General features: G+C 46.8%; 2 protein-coding genes across 10 annotated transcripts in view; one reads left to right on the top strand and one right to left on the bottom strand.

Annotated features, from left to right (window-relative positions):
- Positions 1 to 17,100, top strand: part of TNNI3K (TNNI3 interacting kinase) — a 245,454-nt gene that overhangs the window by 182,235 nt on the left and 46,119 nt on the right. For 5 of the 7 annotated variants that reach the window (XM_056532720.1, XM_056532719.1, XM_056532721.1 and 2 more), the window contains 2 exons: positions 769 to 828; positions 15,556 to 15,725. In XM_056532720.1, coding sequence (XP_056388695.1) covers positions 769 to 828; positions 15,556 to 15,725 — 230 coding nt within the window. Of the gene's footprint in view, positions 1 to 768; positions 829 to 15,555; positions 15,726 to 17,100 lie in introns of those variants that run through there. The other 2 variants (XR_008846664.1, XR_008846665.1) reach the window with 2 other exon arrangements.
- The window catches only part of LRRC53 (leucine rich repeat containing 53), an 81,491-nt gene that overhangs the window by 29,464 nt on the left and 34,927 nt on the right, over positions 1 to 17,100 (bottom strand). Inside the window, exon 1 of one of the 3 annotated variants that reach the window (XM_056532715.1) lies at positions 1,238 to 1,441. The exons of 1 other annotated variant lie outside the window; for it this stretch is intronic. In XM_056532715.1, the coding sequence (XP_056388690.1) occupies positions 1,238 to 1,439 (202 nt within the window). In that variant the 5' untranslated portion in view covers positions 1,440 to 1,441. Of the gene's footprint in view, positions 1 to 914; positions 977 to 1,237; positions 1,442 to 17,100 lie in introns of those variants that run through there. One more of the 3 variants, XM_056532716.1, reaches the window with a different exon arrangement.

The following is a 17,100-nucleotide window of genomic DNA, read 5'->3' as shown; positions in this document are numbered from 1 at the left end:
TAATAAAGAAGATTTTTGCACATGAACACGGGTGAATGCATCTACTTTTTCCATATTTGTGGACTTACAGTATTTGAAGAGCTGTCTTGTTTCCTCAAGTCCTACTTAGGTCTATAGGAGCTCAGAAAAAGGCAGCTTTTTTTTTATTTATTTTTTTAATCTTGGCCATCTTTGGTCACGAGAATCGGGCTGGACCAGAACAGGGGCCCCTCTTCTAGATATAGCTTCTACTCCCGTAGATTGGACCTGCATCTATCTATATCCTATGGATATGTCATAAATGCCTCAGATGGGAATACTGCTTGAAGCATGACCGTACCCAGTGAAGGGGCAGCTACGAAAATCTGAGATGGTGGGTAAAAGACCCTCTAAATCACTGGTTGGTTAACATACAATCCAGCCCCAGAAGAATTAAAGTGGTACTCCACCGGCAAACGTTTGGAACTAAATGTTCCGAACGCTGTTTTGGTGCTGCGGGGGTCGGTCACGCCCCTCGTGACATCATGGCCACACACCCTCAATGCAAGTCTATGGGATGGGGTGTGGCGGTCGTGAAGTACCCATTTAATATGGCTGATAGGAAGTAACTGCTAGGGGGTTACAACCTGCATCAGGATTCACCATTATGTTTGTTCATGTTTTTAAATCAATGTTCCGCAACCTGTTGCAAAATAACAACTTCCATCATGCCCTGACAGACATACCTTGACCTGTGACGTAATAGTGTATGACTAGTGATCATTTTTCCTATAATCTGTGTCTCAACAGGGAAGGCCAGAGTTCTCAGAAGTGGTGTCCAAGTTGGAGGAATGTCTCTGCAACATTGAGGTAATTGTGTCGCATATCGAGGGCCCTGTTATGATTTGTGCACCAGGGGCCACAGACATCCAAGCTCCAGTAGGACCCCTACTCACAGTAGCCCATCATGGTCTCGTCACATCTGAACACACGGGAAGATTTATCAATACTTGTACAGAGAAAAAGGTTCCCAGTTGCCCATAGCAACCAATCAGATCGCTACGTTCATTTTTGAAAAGCCCTCTGAAAAATGAAAGTAGCGATCTGATTGGTTGCTATGGGCAACTGGGCAACTTTTTCCCCTGGACAGGTTTTGATAAATCTTCCCCACAGTCTTACTATGATAAATTCCCGCTCCTTACTAGTATAGAGAAAATTATTTGTAGATCTTTCATTATAGGCAATATTCTTTATTCTTCCACCCTCTTCCTTGTATTACCGGCATTATCGAAGGTAGTTTGTATGAAACATAGTGAAATCAACAGCAGAGGAGGCTTAAGAAAATCCAGTAGCTGGCACAGTGTCATGGCAGATAAATAATCTCCGGTGGATATTCGCTGTTTACAACAAATTGTGTATTTCGTTAGTGTCTGCGCCGCGTGATGAATATTGTCTGAGGTCCCTGTACAAGCTGCATACATCAAGTCACAGGATGAGGAGTAAGGCAAGGCATATTCACCAATGTTAGGACTATTACTAAGCCTCCATTCCCATTAAACTTATTGATTATACATAGTGTGGGAGACCAGATCTGTAGAGTCAGGCAAATCACAACAAAGAGCAGTCACAGACAGGGACATGGGAATAAAGATTAAACAGGGCTTCTCCTGTTTTTATTTTAGCAAACAAAAAAGACAGTCTTTGCACAGTCATAAAAGTTGTGGTAACGGGGTGTGAGATGCAGGGAAGATGGAATTACCCTAGGGGCAGATGGTATTAACCCCTTGTATTCGTGATGCCAGGGCGTGGTAATACCACCCGAAGGTATACCGCTGGATCCTGGGCTAGGTACGGGGGGGGGGGGGGGGGGGTAATAATGGCTCCAAGTTACGGACAATGGTAGCTTTACTGAGTGACAGATGGTACAGTCTATACAGTGTAGCCAGGCCCACGGAGGTGACCAGTGACTTCAGAGACCTTAAGGGCTTGCTGGGACTTGCATTGGTTTTGGAAAATTTAGTGCAGGCCACGTTGACTTGACAATAGATTACAGGGACTGACTTGACTTGACTGGAGACAGACTAAGCTGTGACTTTATCTTACTTGTAGACTTGTAGCTTGTGGCTGCAGACTTGACTTGAGGCTCCTGTGACTCCAGACTCTTAGGCTCGACTGCACCTCAGAAAAAACTCAGGAACTAAGAGAGAGAAGAGACTCCTCCCTGGGCTTTTATGGGGAGACTCTGGTGGGGTCCCATTGGTCACCCTTAAGTCACCTGGTCACTGATACCTTCTGGGTAACAATCACATGGCAACTCCCATGACAACTGGTGATCACATGTTAACCTTTCTTAAAGATACCACATTCTTATATACATAACATAGGGGATAATATACAATTACAGTAGAGCAGATGCAGGGGGGGGGGCAGGGGACACTGCAGGGAGGCTGCCTGACAGGGCAGCAAGGGTACGGGGTAACAACTCCCATACTGGGTCACCACAAACTCCCCCTTTTAAACACAGCCATCCTCGGCGCCCAGTCCTGGAGGACGGATGACTGGAAGTGGCCACTGGGGCATAGACTGACAGTTCCTGGGGCATTATTGTCGAATGTCCTTCACAGGTCTGAATAAAACGTCCACTCATGTCCCTTTCAATAACGGGACATAAACATGTGGGATTCATTACCCTTATAACTTCATTTTTATCACATTCAATATACTTGAGTCGGATAAGGCTGCCGGAGGCTCTCTACCTGATGCCTTAGCTACTGGGGCCCCTCGGCACTAACCACTTCTCCCCAGAACTCTGCATCTTTTTATATAACATACCAGTGTTACCTTTATATGCAGCAACTCTGTCGCTCTATGTGCATATATATATATTTTTTTTTTCTGGGTAACCTTCTGGTCATTAGAGTACCCTGTACACGTGGACAGGAAAAATATTAGACAGGTGAATTATGGACTGGAAATTTACATGTTAGATACAGTCCTAACTAGGCATTTGACTAGCTTATATAATACATTATGTAAGCTGACTGAATTAGACTATGTGTTATACTGACATCTTTGTACACAGCACTACCATTATTCCTTATACCTAGCTGGTAGTTGTCCTTGCGTTGAACTTTGGGATCTGCGCAACACCACCTCTGGAGAATCTGAAACTCTTGAGATTTCTGGAGCTTGTAGGACTTCAAGAGCTGCGTCTGGCTCTCCCTCAGCGAACTCAGGAGCTGGTATTAGTTCAGGACTGGCTGGACTCAGAGTCACTGGCAGCTGTGCTGGAGAGGCTGGTGACAGGGTTCGCACTCTGGAGACTGGTGTATAGGCTCGAGCCAACGGTGACAAGACTGGGACTGGTGTGGAGACTAATGTGGGTTGAACCAGCCCTGGGGTTGGTGAGACACATAAGATCGCAGGCTGATTTGGAGAAAACATGGGGAAATCCAAAGATGGGTGGATTCCCTCGCCCGGGACATACTCTTTTGCAGGCCTGACAGCTGGAGGAGGCAGCGCTGGGCGCATTGGTAGATCTTCTTTGAGACATTACTTGATTTCGATTCCAGTGAATGACTTGTGGCTCATACCCAGGTTTCTGCACTTCGTAGACATAAGACTCAGGATAGGGTATGGCCGTCACCGTGTACGGTTCTGTCTCCCAGATAGAATCTAGCTTGTTGGTCCTTGGAAACTTCCATAGCCAGACTTTGTCGCCCAATTGAAGTGGTTTGGCAGAGGCATGACGGTTATAGTCCTTTTATTGTCTCTGTTGAGCCTCGCCCATCTTTTTGCCTACAATTTATTTGGCTTTTTGGATCCTTCTCTGGTGGTCAGAGATCCATTCTAGGGAGGCTTGCGGAGAGCTGTTGAATGGGGCCTGGAGCCCAAATGTCCAGTCTTTAGGCAGCTGCCCATGTCGCCCCATCATCAAGTAGAAAGGGATATACCCCGTAGAACAATGGACTGTGTTATATATCTCCAGTAATTTGGGCAGCATTTGGGGCCACTCTTCCTGTCTTGACACAGAGGCTGCTCGCAACATGTGGATAAAGAGTTGATTGGTGCACTCACAAAGCTCATTCCCCTTAAGATGGTAAGCGGTAGTCCGGAGTTTCTTACAGGCATGGAATTGACATAACTCTTGGAAGAGTTGGGCCTCAAAGGCCGTTAGTCCATTAGGACAGACTCCGGACACCCAAGGGTTTGCACCCAATTGTAATAGAACATCTGGGCTGCTGCCTTGGCTGTGAGATCTTTGATGGGTACAACGACAACCCATTTAGAGTAACGATCCACCATGGTGAGAGCATAAGTTTACCCGGACCGGGTAGGAGACAATTTGAAGTGGTCTAGCACGACCAACTGGTTGGGCCTTTCACTCTGGATGGAATGGTGGGGTGCTCTTGCGTCCTTGCGCACATTCTTGGTGACGTTACAGACTGCACATTCACTGCACCATTTCTCAATGTCACTCCACATTCCGATCCAATAGAATCTTCGCCTGACAGTAGCTTCGTTCTTATGGACTCCAAAGTGACTGGTCATGGTATGCGTTGAGGACCTTCGCCGCATCTCTTCGAGGAACCAGAATCTGATGAAGTCGATCACCAGAGACCGGACCCAAAGAATTTCGGTACAACAGTCCTTTGTGCACAAACAGTTGTTTCCACCATCTCCACAGACGTTTCAACTCGTAGTCACACTGGGCCCGGCATAGACGGGTTGGCACCTTTTTCGCCAGAAGGTAGTCCAACATATCCCCCATGACACGACTTTCGTCTTGAAGAGTCTTCAAGGTGTATAGGTCTTCCTTAACCTTTTCAGACCTGGGTTCACTGTCCATGAGGGCGGTCACAACATTCTGGTTCATGAACCGCTGATAAAATGGGGGCATCTCCATATCTTCTCACACATCTTCGACAGGTGGTTCTATGCCATGGGTCATTCGAGACCGTACATAGGCATTGAAATTTTAATTGCCGCTTCTGTACTTGATGGTGAAACTGTAATTGGCTAGTCTTGAAGCCCATCACTGTTCAATGGCACCCAACTTGGCAGTGTTCAGGTGGGCCAACGGTTTATTGTCCGTGTAGACAGTAAATGGCGTGACAGCCAAATTGAATTTTTCAGTCACGGCCCACACCAGGGCAAGAAGTTCCAACTTGAATGAGCTGTAATTGGCATCGTTCGTCTCTGCTCCTCGCAGGTTGCGACTGGCATAGGCAATTACTTGCTCTTGTCCTTCTTGGACTTGGGACAGAACAGCTTCCAGACCCTCGAAACTGGCATCAGTATACAGCCGGAAAGGCTGACTGTAGTCTGTAGCCAGATGGGTGGCTTCATCAGCAGACGTTTAGGAGCTCGGAACCCTGTCTCTTGCTCTTTGGCCCATTCAATAGGTAGTCTTCCATTGTAGTTCTCCTTCGCTGTACCCCATAAGAGAGATGTGAGGGGTTCAGCAATCTCTGCAAAGTTGGAAATGAAGCGACTGTAGTAGCTGGCAAATCCCAGGAAGCTCCTTACATCTTTCACTGTGCACGGGGTAGGCCAGTTCTTGACAGCTTTTCAGGATTGGGCTGGACCCCCTTCTGCACTAACATGACCCAAGTAATGGACCTGAGGCTTGAGCAGGTGACACTTTGATGGTTTAATCATTAATCCATGCTTGATTAAGACTTGGAAGACATCTGACAGATGACTGAGGTGTTCCTGGTAGGACTTGGAATACACAATGACATCGTCCAGGTACAATAGGACACTTTGAAAATACAGATGGCCCAGGCACCTTTCCATCAGATGCTGGAACAATGGCATACTTTTAAACTCAAGAAATCCAAGGTAAGAGTCGGCACTCGCACCTCCTCGGTGTGCTCGTGGATATGCGATAACGATAGTTAGGAAGAAAATCTCGGCACTCGCTTTATTCTGCTTGGTGAAAATGTGTTTATTAACACAAGGTGATATACAATATAGATGCGTTTCGGCTAGAGCCTTGCTCAGACTGACAGTCTGAGCAAGGCTCTTGCCGAAACGCGTCTATATTGTACATCACCTTGTGTTAATAAACACATTTTCACCAAGCAGAATAAAGCGAGTGCCGGGATTTTCTTCCTAACTACTTTTAAACTCAAACCATCCCATGGGTTTCACAAAGGTGGTCTTCTTCCGATCCTCCACGGCCATGGGCACTTTCCAATATATGCTGGTTAAGTCCAGGGTGGAGAAGTAAGCAGCCAACCCGAGGACTGTGAGTGACTCCTCGATCCTTGGCAAAGGATAAGCATCTTTAAGTGTGTTATTGTTCAGTTTCCTGTAATCAACACAGAAGCGGATAGTTCCGTCTTTCTTCTTGACCAGGACAAGTGACTTTCTTCAATCACGTCTGCCTTTCATGTCGGCCAGCATCTTCTTGACAGTCTGATACATGCCTGGCGCGACCGGACAGTATCTTTCCTTGATAGGTAGGCTATCACCTGTGAGGATTCGGTGCTGGATCATTGAAGTATGCCCAAAGTCTGTAGGGTGCTTGCTGAAAGCCTCATGGTACCTCTTGGTGACATGGATGATTCCATTGACTTGGTCCCTTGGGGTAGTGTTGTCTCCAACCTGGAGTTGCGCCCACCAGGGCTCTGGAGGGCCACTTGAGCTGCACACTGTCGGGCCACCAGACGTTCTGTCGCAATGTCCTTTGACTCTAGGAGGTACAGCTGTGCTCCTGGGGTGTATTTGGGCTAGACAGTAGCAGAATCAGACAGGTTTACTAACCACACCGGGAATCTCCTGTTGGTGACAGTGACAAGGCTTCTCGCATCTCGAACAAGAGGATGATTTTTCAATTGCATAGTATAACGACGACGGTTAGCGACCGCCATCATGTACCATCTACTTCTGCCTACCTTGGCCGAACAGCTCGAACAGCTCTTCCTCTTCGTTGCAGACTTCAGAATGTGGCTCCCGCACGGACTCATTCAGCATCTGTCTCTGGTGCCCCTAGTAGGGGCCGCACAAAGCCTGTCTCTTTAAGGGTTCGTGCCCGCCTCTGAGTCCACTCCCTCTCCAATCCCTGTTCAGCAGTACCTATTTAAGGACACTCCGCCCTGCTTTCCATGCCAGAGCAATATTGTGATTTTCCATAGCGAAGGTTCTTCCAGACTTCTGCCTGTTTTATGACTCCGTCTCTCGCCTTACCCCTGGTACTTTCCTGTCTCTCCTGGTACAGACCTCGGACTGCTAGACTACGCCTTTGGCTCTTTTCACACTAGTGATTTTTCTGTTATTAAAGTTCCGTCGCATGTTCCGTCACGATTTTCGGCGAAACCCGGCCGTTACAAAACCCCTGACAGCCGAGACTAAATCGCATTGCAGCCTATGGGATTTTGTAACTGCCCGTTTGCACCCGTATATGCCCGTAATTCATTACAGACGTTATACAGTGACGGGACATCGTGGCGGAAAAATTACTGCATGCAGTAATTTTGTAACGGCAGTTTTTTGCCGAAAATCGTGACAGAACATGCGACGGAACTTCAAATCACTAGTGTGAAATGAGCCTTTGCCTGCTATTGAGCTAAAAACGCCCTCAGCTCCTGTGCTACTCAGCTCTGCTATTCCCTGCTCCAGCTCTGCTATACCATCTGCCTGGTCAGCTTCTACTGGCCCTGCTGCTGTGCTACTCCACCCAGCCTCAGCCGGCCCCACCCGCCTGCAAACACAGATCCATTCCTTTAAGCATTCTCTGGCCTGCTTTAGCCAGCTGCCTCTTCACCGGGACCACTCTTGTGTAACGATCTTGTATCTCCCTGCAGCTAAGACCAGCTTCCACACCTGGAGTGGGATAAAGGGTGAAGACCAGGGAGATACTCGTTACACATAGGTTCCAGCAGGGTTTGATAGTCCCTATTCTTGACTCCAGGACATGCACAACACCAGATGATGGTCTCCGTGTTGGGTTGTAAGGTCACCGACCAGATATCTTGAACTCCTACTCTGCAGATTTCACCTTGCTTGTTGCCAAACTTTTACTCCGCCTGTAGAACTTTCAAGTGGTGCTGCGCAGCCTGCTGGCCTGTAGGGGACAGATGGGGAAGAGAGGCATGCAAGGCATCTAATATTTCAGCAAAAAAAAATTTCATAATGTTCATCCTCAAATAAATTCAGCAGACCCCTTATCTGTCACATTAGTTACAATCACTCCCTCCCATGCTCTCCCAACTGAATAGTTGGCTCCCAGTATCCATGTATGGGGACTGGTTGCCCATTACCCACAAATACTCGGAAGTTAACATCCTCAGGCTCACACAATAAACCAGCATCCCAATGCTGATAGAAAACACTTTTAGGTATAGTAAACACTTGTGACCCTGTATATATAAATGCCTCCAACGGTACACCTTCTACAATAATATTTTACATAGGAGACGACATAAAGGTGAGAGTCCTGACTTAGGTCGTTCAGGGATTGGACCTGATGACTGTTTTCCTGAGGGCCGGTCCTCGGCCTCAGGGGAAATCCATTTAAATCCCAGCACTGCATTTTCCAATGTCCTGACTTATTACAGTAAGTGCGGTCTTTGAGTCTATTGCGTGGAGGATTGCAGTAATTGAAACTGCGGGGAGCAGGAGCAGGTTTTCTGGGTAGGGGTGGTTCACGGTCAGGTGGAGTGGCCTGGATGGCAAGCTCCTTCACAGCCTTAGTCAGTTGTTCAATGTCCTGTCTAACACTCTGTAAATCTGAGGCTGCGGTAGCTGGCACAGCAGAGGACACTGGGGCAGGGGTCTGGTGACGGTGGTGGTATAGATCTGGCTACCACCCCTAGTGGCTCTTGAATGGGTGTAAGGGGTGTAAAAACTTTCTCTAACTCAGTACCGGACTCAGTCACTTGGATAGACAGTCTGTTGAAAGGGGGGAATGACATGTTGGGGTTGTGGACCGCTAACATTCTCAGCTGGGCTTTGTCCCACTTATTATGAGCCCCATCAATAAATCTATCCATTAACACCTTAATGCCCTGCTCGGGAGTTATACCATCTAATTTTTGGACAGTCTCTAGGGCATTCTGTAGGGCTACTACACTGAAATACCTGGTACAGTTCTTCAAAGATCTGCTCTACAGTCGCCTTCTCAGAGGCTGGCCAGGTATGGACTTCCTCTAATGCTGGTCCCTGTAGTTGTCCTGTGAGCAATTGCACCTGTTGGTTAGGAGGGAAAGAGTAAAAGACAAACTAACTCTGGATCCTCTCTTTGAAATCCCTCAAGGTGAAGGGGTCTCCATTGTAGGTAGGGAGGACAGGGTTCCCCATGAATACCGGTGCAGACGCTGGAACACCAGAACTGTTGATGTTGACTGCAGGCAGGGCGGGCAAGTTCCCGAGAGTTGGGGCAGGTGATGACCTCGCTGCTGTAGATGAAGGAACGCTGCTGCCTGGTTGATCTGGAGAGCTGGGTTCTGACATCCTGTTGATTTTTGAGTGCGCTGTCGCTTAAAGAGAAATAAGGTGCATTCCCCTTTAAGATGTTTGCTGAAGCGCTGCAGCGGCTTTGACTTGACTAATGGGGGTACTGTAATGGATGCTCCCCCTCTATTTTGCTGGCATCCGGTTTAGAGTAGTCTTGCGAGCAGACTTGCAGGCACTAACGTGTTAATACTGACAGCTGCTGGCACCGGAGACTTAATATTGACAACCGTTGGTGTTTGCAGAGTCTGCGCTGCAGCGGGTACAGATAACAGCAGAGATGAGCGCAGCAGTCGGAGCTTTCAATATGGCTGCGCTCAGGGAACTTCCGGTTTTGGTCCGGTCGGCAAAATCTTTTCCTGTGCTACACAGGGCGGCTCTTTGTTTCCTCCTCGCTATACTGAAGAGGCATCACCGCTGGGGACTGACAGGGCGGAGCTGCGTCCGCACGCACGGGAGACAATTCACAATGGCAAATAACAGTCCTTTTTTCACCTCCCTCACTATTTCACAAGCGCCTCGGGTAAAACACTTTCCAAGCAAATTTCATTTACATCGGCAGGCGATTTTCTGACAATACTGGACACAGTTAAGACTGGGGAGGACTTATCGCATAATGCACACACCCATATCCTGTTCGTAGAATGCCAAAAGTTGTGCTATGGGGTGTGATACAGGGCAGATGGAATTACTCTAGGGGCAAATGGTATTAACCCCTTGTATTCATGATGCCAGGGCTAAGTTTATCCTCAATACCACCCGAAGGTATACCGCTGGATCCTGGGCTAGGAAAGTTACGGACAATGGTAGCTTTATTGAGTGACAGATGGTACAGTCTATACAGTGTAGCCAGGCCCACGGAGGTGACCAGTGACTTCAGAGACCTTAAGGGCTTGCTGGGACTTGCAGTGTTTTGGACAATTTAGTGCAGGCCACGTTGACTTGACAATAGATGACAGTGACTGACTTGACTTGACTGGAGACAGACTAAGCTGTGACTTTATCTTACTTGAAGCTTGTGGCTGCAGACTTGACTTGAGGCTCCGATGACTCCAGACTCTTAGGCTCCACTGTACCTCAGCAAAGACTCAGGAACTAACAGAGAGAAGAGACTCCTCCCAGGGCTTTTATGGGGAAGACTCTAGTGGGGTCCCATTGGTCACCCTTAAGTCACCTGGTCACTGATACCTCCTGGGTAACAATCACATAACAACTCCCATGACAACTGGTGATCACATGTTAACTTTTCTTAAAGATACAACATTCTTATAAACATAACATAGGGGATAATATACAATTACAGTAGAACAGATGCAAGGGGGGGGGGGGGGCAGGAGACACTGCAGGGAGGCTGCCTGACAGGGCAGCAAGGGTACGGGGTAACAACTCCCATACTGGGCCACCACAAAGACACAAAATAAATCCTGCATGTCCAGAGCTGACTAAACATAAAACTTCCCTGTCTATTCAGTTGGCTTACTACCACCCTCCACTGCTTAATTAGTGCTAGGCAGCTCTAATGAACTCCTTCCTTGCTGGGCCAGAGTATAGCACTCAGCCCGACAAGATGTTACAGTAATACAGCGGATGGGCTGGTTTACTGTGACAAAAGAGTAAAGTTCAACAGCGCAACATAACCCTTTCACTGACGAACACTTTCCGAAAGTTCGCTGAGCCCGGCAAGCTGAACTTTGGAAAGCTCATTCAACTCTAGTTTTAATGTTATGAAGGATCACTGTGTTCATACAGTATGCTCTGCAGTTTCCTTACCTTGTGGGGGGGAAAAAACCAATAATAATAATAATGAAAAAAAAATAATAATATATACATACACAGTACATACATACACACTCTTTATACTTATTTATCTATTTATGTATTTATTTAACTATTTATTTATTTATTTTAGGCAGCTCTGCCAAAAACTACTCTATTGTAAGTTCTATCTATGTTTATTGGTGAAATGTGACATGGGGGGTTTCTATACTGAGCTGCTAAAGAACAAGGTGTCCATTATACATGGGTCCTTATCTTCTCATATATATATATATATATATATATATATATATATATATATATATATGCATAAATATCTTAAACAGATAAGAACCAGTATATGGGCAACTGTGTGTGTATATATATATATATATATATATATATATATATATATATATATTTATATATATATATATATATATATATACAGAAAAGGAAAGGCACTTCCACAGATAAGGTACACGGGTGCAGTCAGCCAGGTCCATGGTTTGAAAATGGTTTGGTGAGCAAAACGAAACATCGCCTCACATTGTGTGAATAAAGACATCTATTTTTTTGCACCTTAATGGAATTGCTGCTGCCTATTTGTTGCTATATATATATATATATATATATATATATATATATATGGATGCCAGGTCCATATAATAGTTTGGTATCAACTAAAGTGCTGGCTGACTTATTCTTTATCTGTATTGCACATACGGGGGGGTGGCTACCTCCATGTTGGCTCTTGCACCCCACCCACCTCTATCAGGTGTAAATAAGGTGTCTTGGATGTTCCAGACCCTGCCATGCTTACTGAACCATTCACACAGAGGCATATTCACAGTGTAGGGTCCGTACCAAGGAGGCCACCTTATCGCGGTGGGACGGTCCAAGCTATTTGACCGCCGGCGGAGACAAATTTGCGAGCTAAGTGCCTCACTATTTCATAGTTTCACATTTGCATCTATTACACCATAGCTGTATAGCTCTCCATGTTTTATCTGCATGTTCATGTTTCACCTATATCCTTGTGCTGGCAGTGTGCTGCTGTATTCTTCTGTTGCTATATATATATATATATATATACCAATTAAAATGACAAATTTATAAGACTCCTACCTAAATTTTATATAAGATACATTATTCATCCCCCGCCGCAGCCTCTACACAAGGTGCACAAACTCCGAAGGAAACCATAAAAGAACCCGGCAGGATGATTCCAGTGATAGACAGAAGCATCAAGATACATTATTGCAGCCGCTGTAATTTATAATATTCATTGTGCGATGTCCCTAGCGTGAACAGGTGAATGGAGCTGAGCCATAAAATCGAATGGCCCCTTCTCTCACATGAAGAGCGGTAACACCAAGAGAAATTAAGGGACATGGAGACCGGCTCGGCATCAAATTAGTGGGAGCTGAAAAATCTCTTTAATTTCCTTTCTCGTTTTTCACACTCGCTTCTTTCGTCCCGGATAGGTTTTTTGAGTTCCATTCTGGTTTTTTTGGCCAAACCATCTATTTATCTATGCTACAGAGGCTGTAAAGTTAGTGTACAGCAGTTCATAATATAGTGTCTGTACTAGGGATCGACCTATATCGTTTTTTTAGGGCCGATACCGATAATCGGTGGAGGTTAGGGCCGATAACTTATACCGATATTCCGGTATAAGTTATCGGCTATTTATCCCCGCGCGACATCGCTGCAGATCATTGATTTAAAGCGGGCGCTTTAAATCAATGCACTGCAGTGGCTTTTGCCGTGCCGTAGGCCGCCGCCGCCACCCGCTTCTCTCCCCCTGCCTGTCCGGGGGTCCTGAGACCTATCACCGCCACCGCTCCCCCCGCCGCGCCGTGCCTAGGGGTACCTCCAGCTGTTGCAAAACTACTACTCCCAGCATGCTGGGAGTTGTAGTTTTGCAACAGCTGGAGGGCCTCAACAGCTGGAGGGCCTACTGTAGGTATAGTATATTATACAGACCCCTGTCCATCCCAGACCCCTCTCCATCCCAGAACCCTGACTGACCTTCCCAGTTGCTGCAGGGACCGTCCGGGGAGGGTGGTCCGGGCCATCCATCCTTCCTGTAGTGTCCGGCGGCATTCCGGGTGGAGGGTGAACCGGTCCGGGCTGTCCTTCTCCGGGGGTCCTCTTCTCCACTCCGGGCAGGCTCCGGCCCAGTAACGCTGCATAGACGCCGCTGCGCAGCGACGCACCTGACGTCATGGCGTAGCGGCGTCTATCCAGCGTACTAGGCCAGAGCCTGCCCAGAGTGGACCCCCGGAGAAGAAGGACAGCCCGGATCGGTTCACCCTCCACCCGGAATGCTGCCGGACACAACAGGAAGGATGGATGGCCCGGACCACCCCCATTACGGGTAAGTTTAATTTTTTTTATTGACTCGGTGGGTGGGGGAGGGGCCCGACTGGTATAGCGGTATGGGCAAAAATCCATACCGGTATACCGCCCAGCACTACGGTGGGGGGTGCGACGCGGTGCGGTGGGTCGGGGGGGCGGTCGCGGTGCGGCGGGTCGGGGGGGGGGGTAGGCGGTCGCCGAGCGGTGAGGGCGGTAAGGGGGCGGGGCATTATCGGCTTATCGGCAAGGTAATTGCCGATACCGATAATGCCCAAAATCGTGATTATCGGCCGATAATATCAGCCATACCGATAATTGGTCGATCCCTAGTCTGTACCTGTGTGTGACGATGGTCTCATGTAATTTTCTTCCCAATATTTATCAGGAAGAAGCTGTAGTTTAGCAACATCTTGAGGTCCAACCCAAGCCCCTAGTCGTTGGCTTTCTGGGCATGCCGAGAGTTCTAGTTCTGCCCCATCTGGAGGTCCACAGTTTTGAGACCACTGCCCTATAGACACATCCTGGTCTCCTACACATGGCAGAGCTGGGTACCACCATGTGGCATCAATGTATTACAGATGTTTTCTCCCATAGAAGCAATTCTACGCACACCCCAACAGCATGTCATCTAATGCAACATGCCTCAATTCTTATGTCTTATATCAGAGGTAAATGAATGCACAGTATTGGCACCATACAACTCCAAAACTGGTATGGAGCCATGACGCAGCTGTGTTCAGGAGGCCAGAATTGTCTTTGCTTCGCTTTCTCTTTTTATTTTTTATTTTTTATTTTTTTTGTGTGAAATTCCTTTTTATTGAAGGAGTTGTCCAGAAAAAGATGTTACATTAAAAAGTGCCTAGAGTACCAGTAAAATAAAAAAAAATTATTGTACAGTCGTCCCTCAACATACGATGGTAATTCGTATGTTGAGGGATCCGTGCAATGTAAAGTATAGGAAGTTATACTCACCTGTCCCCGCCGCTCCGGACCGCATCCTCGCCGCTCCCGATGCTGTCCCAGGGGCTCCCGATGCTGTCCCGCTGCTCCGGCGTCTTCTTCGGGATCCTCCGGCGTTTTCTGCATCTTCTCCGGGGTCCGGGCCTCGCGAGGCCCGGACCCCGGAGAAGATGCAGAAAACGCCGGAGGATCACGAAGTGGACCCGGAGCAGCGGGGATAGGTAAGTGAATCTGTCCGGGATGCTTAAACTGCTATCCGACAGCAGCTTAAGTATTTTGCGCTGTCGGATAGCAGTTAATGCGATGGCCCCGACATATAAAAGCATTGTATGCCGATTTGATCATATGTCGGGGTCATCGCATGTCGGGGGGTTGCTGTACTCACCTGCTGCAGATCCCCCACTGGTGCTGTTCCAATGGTGCCAGTCCCACTGCTCAGAGCTTCTTGTTCTCCATCCTCACACATATCAAGTGCTCACCGCTGCCGAGTGGACACTCTACAGGGTCAACAATAGAGATGAGCGAACTTACAGTAAATTCGATTCGTCACGAACTTCTCGGCTCGGCAGTTGATAACTTTTCCTGCATAAATTAGTTCAGCTTTCAGGTGCTCCGGTGGGCTGGAAAAGGTGGATACAGTCCTAGGAGACTCTTTCCTAGGAATGTATCCACCTTTTCCAGCCCACCGGAGCACCGGAAAGCTGAACTAATTTCTGCCATGTGTAAGTTCGCTCATCTCTAGTCAACAAGTCAGAGAATGCAGGGAGCAGCAGAGACTTGGAACCATCAGAGCAGCAGATGTGGGGGATTGGGGCAGGTGAGTATGCTCTCTTTTTAACTTTTAAAGTACCTGCACTTCATTATAAAAATGTTGTTCTCACTAGAATACAACTTTAAGACTTGAGCATAGCAGTGTTTCCCAAACATCGTGCCTCCAGCTGTTGCAAAACTACAACCTCCAGCATGCCCGGACAGCCTTTGGTACCCTGGTCGGGAAAAAGTGGGTTATATGGGTATCAGGCTATTGGAACAATCCATGTTGTTGTCTTTTCATTGCAGTTGATGTCTCCAGGATCCAGTAACAGCAGCGGTTCACTTTCACCATCTGCCTCATCAGATTGCCTGGTTGCCCGTGGTGGCCCTGGTCGCAGCCATGTTGCGGCTCTCCGTACACGCTTTGAATTGGAGTATGCCTTAAATTCAAGAGCTTACGCAGGCTGGCCTCAGAGGTGAGTGCACTAGAACATAGGAATGGGGTTCATTGGGCCCCAAGTAATTCTGAAAATATAAACTATAGCTTTACATATTTCTACCACTAGGTGGTGTTTATAGAGTGATATGCAGTTCGTGGTTTCTGCACATTAAATGCTATAACAGCACTCCATGTGGTCAGGCATGGAACTGCAAGTACAAAATAGTAATAGTTTCAAAGGAAACATAGCTAAAAGGGTAATCCAGATGTATAACAACACCTCATAGGGTGAGGTGCCATAGTGCAACTGCAACGTTTTGATTGTTTCAAAAAAAACATTACTGAAAGGGTAATCAAGGTACATAATAGCACTCTATGTGGCCGAGGTATGGTACTGCAATTAAAAAATATCATTATATGTTCCATATAACATAATTTCACGTGGTCAGGTATAAAGTTCAATTATCAGTCATATGTCAAAATGTTAATAGTTCCAAAAGACACATTACTGAAATGGTAATCATAATACATACCAGCGCTCCATGTGGTCAGATATGGTAGCGCAAGTAAAAAATATCCATAGTTCTAAAAGAAACATTACTGGAAGGGTAGTCATTCGACACAACAGGCATGGTAGTCATACACACAGGGGCACCCCATGTGGTCAGGTGTGGTAGTCATTATACACAACAGTACCCCATGTGGTCATATGTGGTAGTCATTAGACACAACAGTACCCCATGTGGTCATGTATGGTAGTCATTATACACAACAGTACCCCATGTGGTCATATGTTGTAGTCATTAGACACAACAGTACCCCTTGTGGTCAGGCATGGTAGTCATACAACGGCACCCCATGTGGTCATGTGTGGTAATCATTATACACAACAGTACCCCATGTGGTCAGGTATGGTAGTCATTATACACAACGGCACCCCATGTGGTCAGGCATGGTAATCATACACACAACAGTACCCCATGTGGTCAGGTGTGGTAGTCATTATACACAACAGTACCCCATGTGGTCAGGTGTGGTAGTCATTATACACAACAGTACTCCATTTGGTCATGTGTGGTAGTCATTATACACAACAGTACTCCATTTGGTCATGTGTGGTAGTCATTATACACTATACACAACAGTACCCCATGTGGTCAGATGTGGTAGTGCAAATATTATCTATAGTTCCAAAGGAAATATTGCTGAAACACTATCAGCACTCCATGTGGCCATGTGTGGTACTGCAAGTGATGATATTGTTGAAAGGGTCATCAAGATACACAACAGTTCTCCATGTGGTCAGCTGTGAATATTAAATATTATCAATAGTTCTAAAGGAAATATTGCTGAAAGGATAATCAAGATACATACAGTAGTAGCACTTCATGTGGCCAGGTATGGTACTGCAA

This window comes from Hyla sarda, chromosome 7 (assembly GCF_029499605.1).
Source record: "Hyla sarda isolate aHylSar1 chromosome 7, aHylSar1.hap1, whole genome shotgun sequence".
NCBI lineage: Eukaryota > Metazoa > Chordata > Amphibia > Anura > Hylidae > Hyla > Hyla sarda.
Note: the sequence above shows the minus strand (reverse complement) of the source record. Positions and strands in the feature narration are given on the sequence as shown.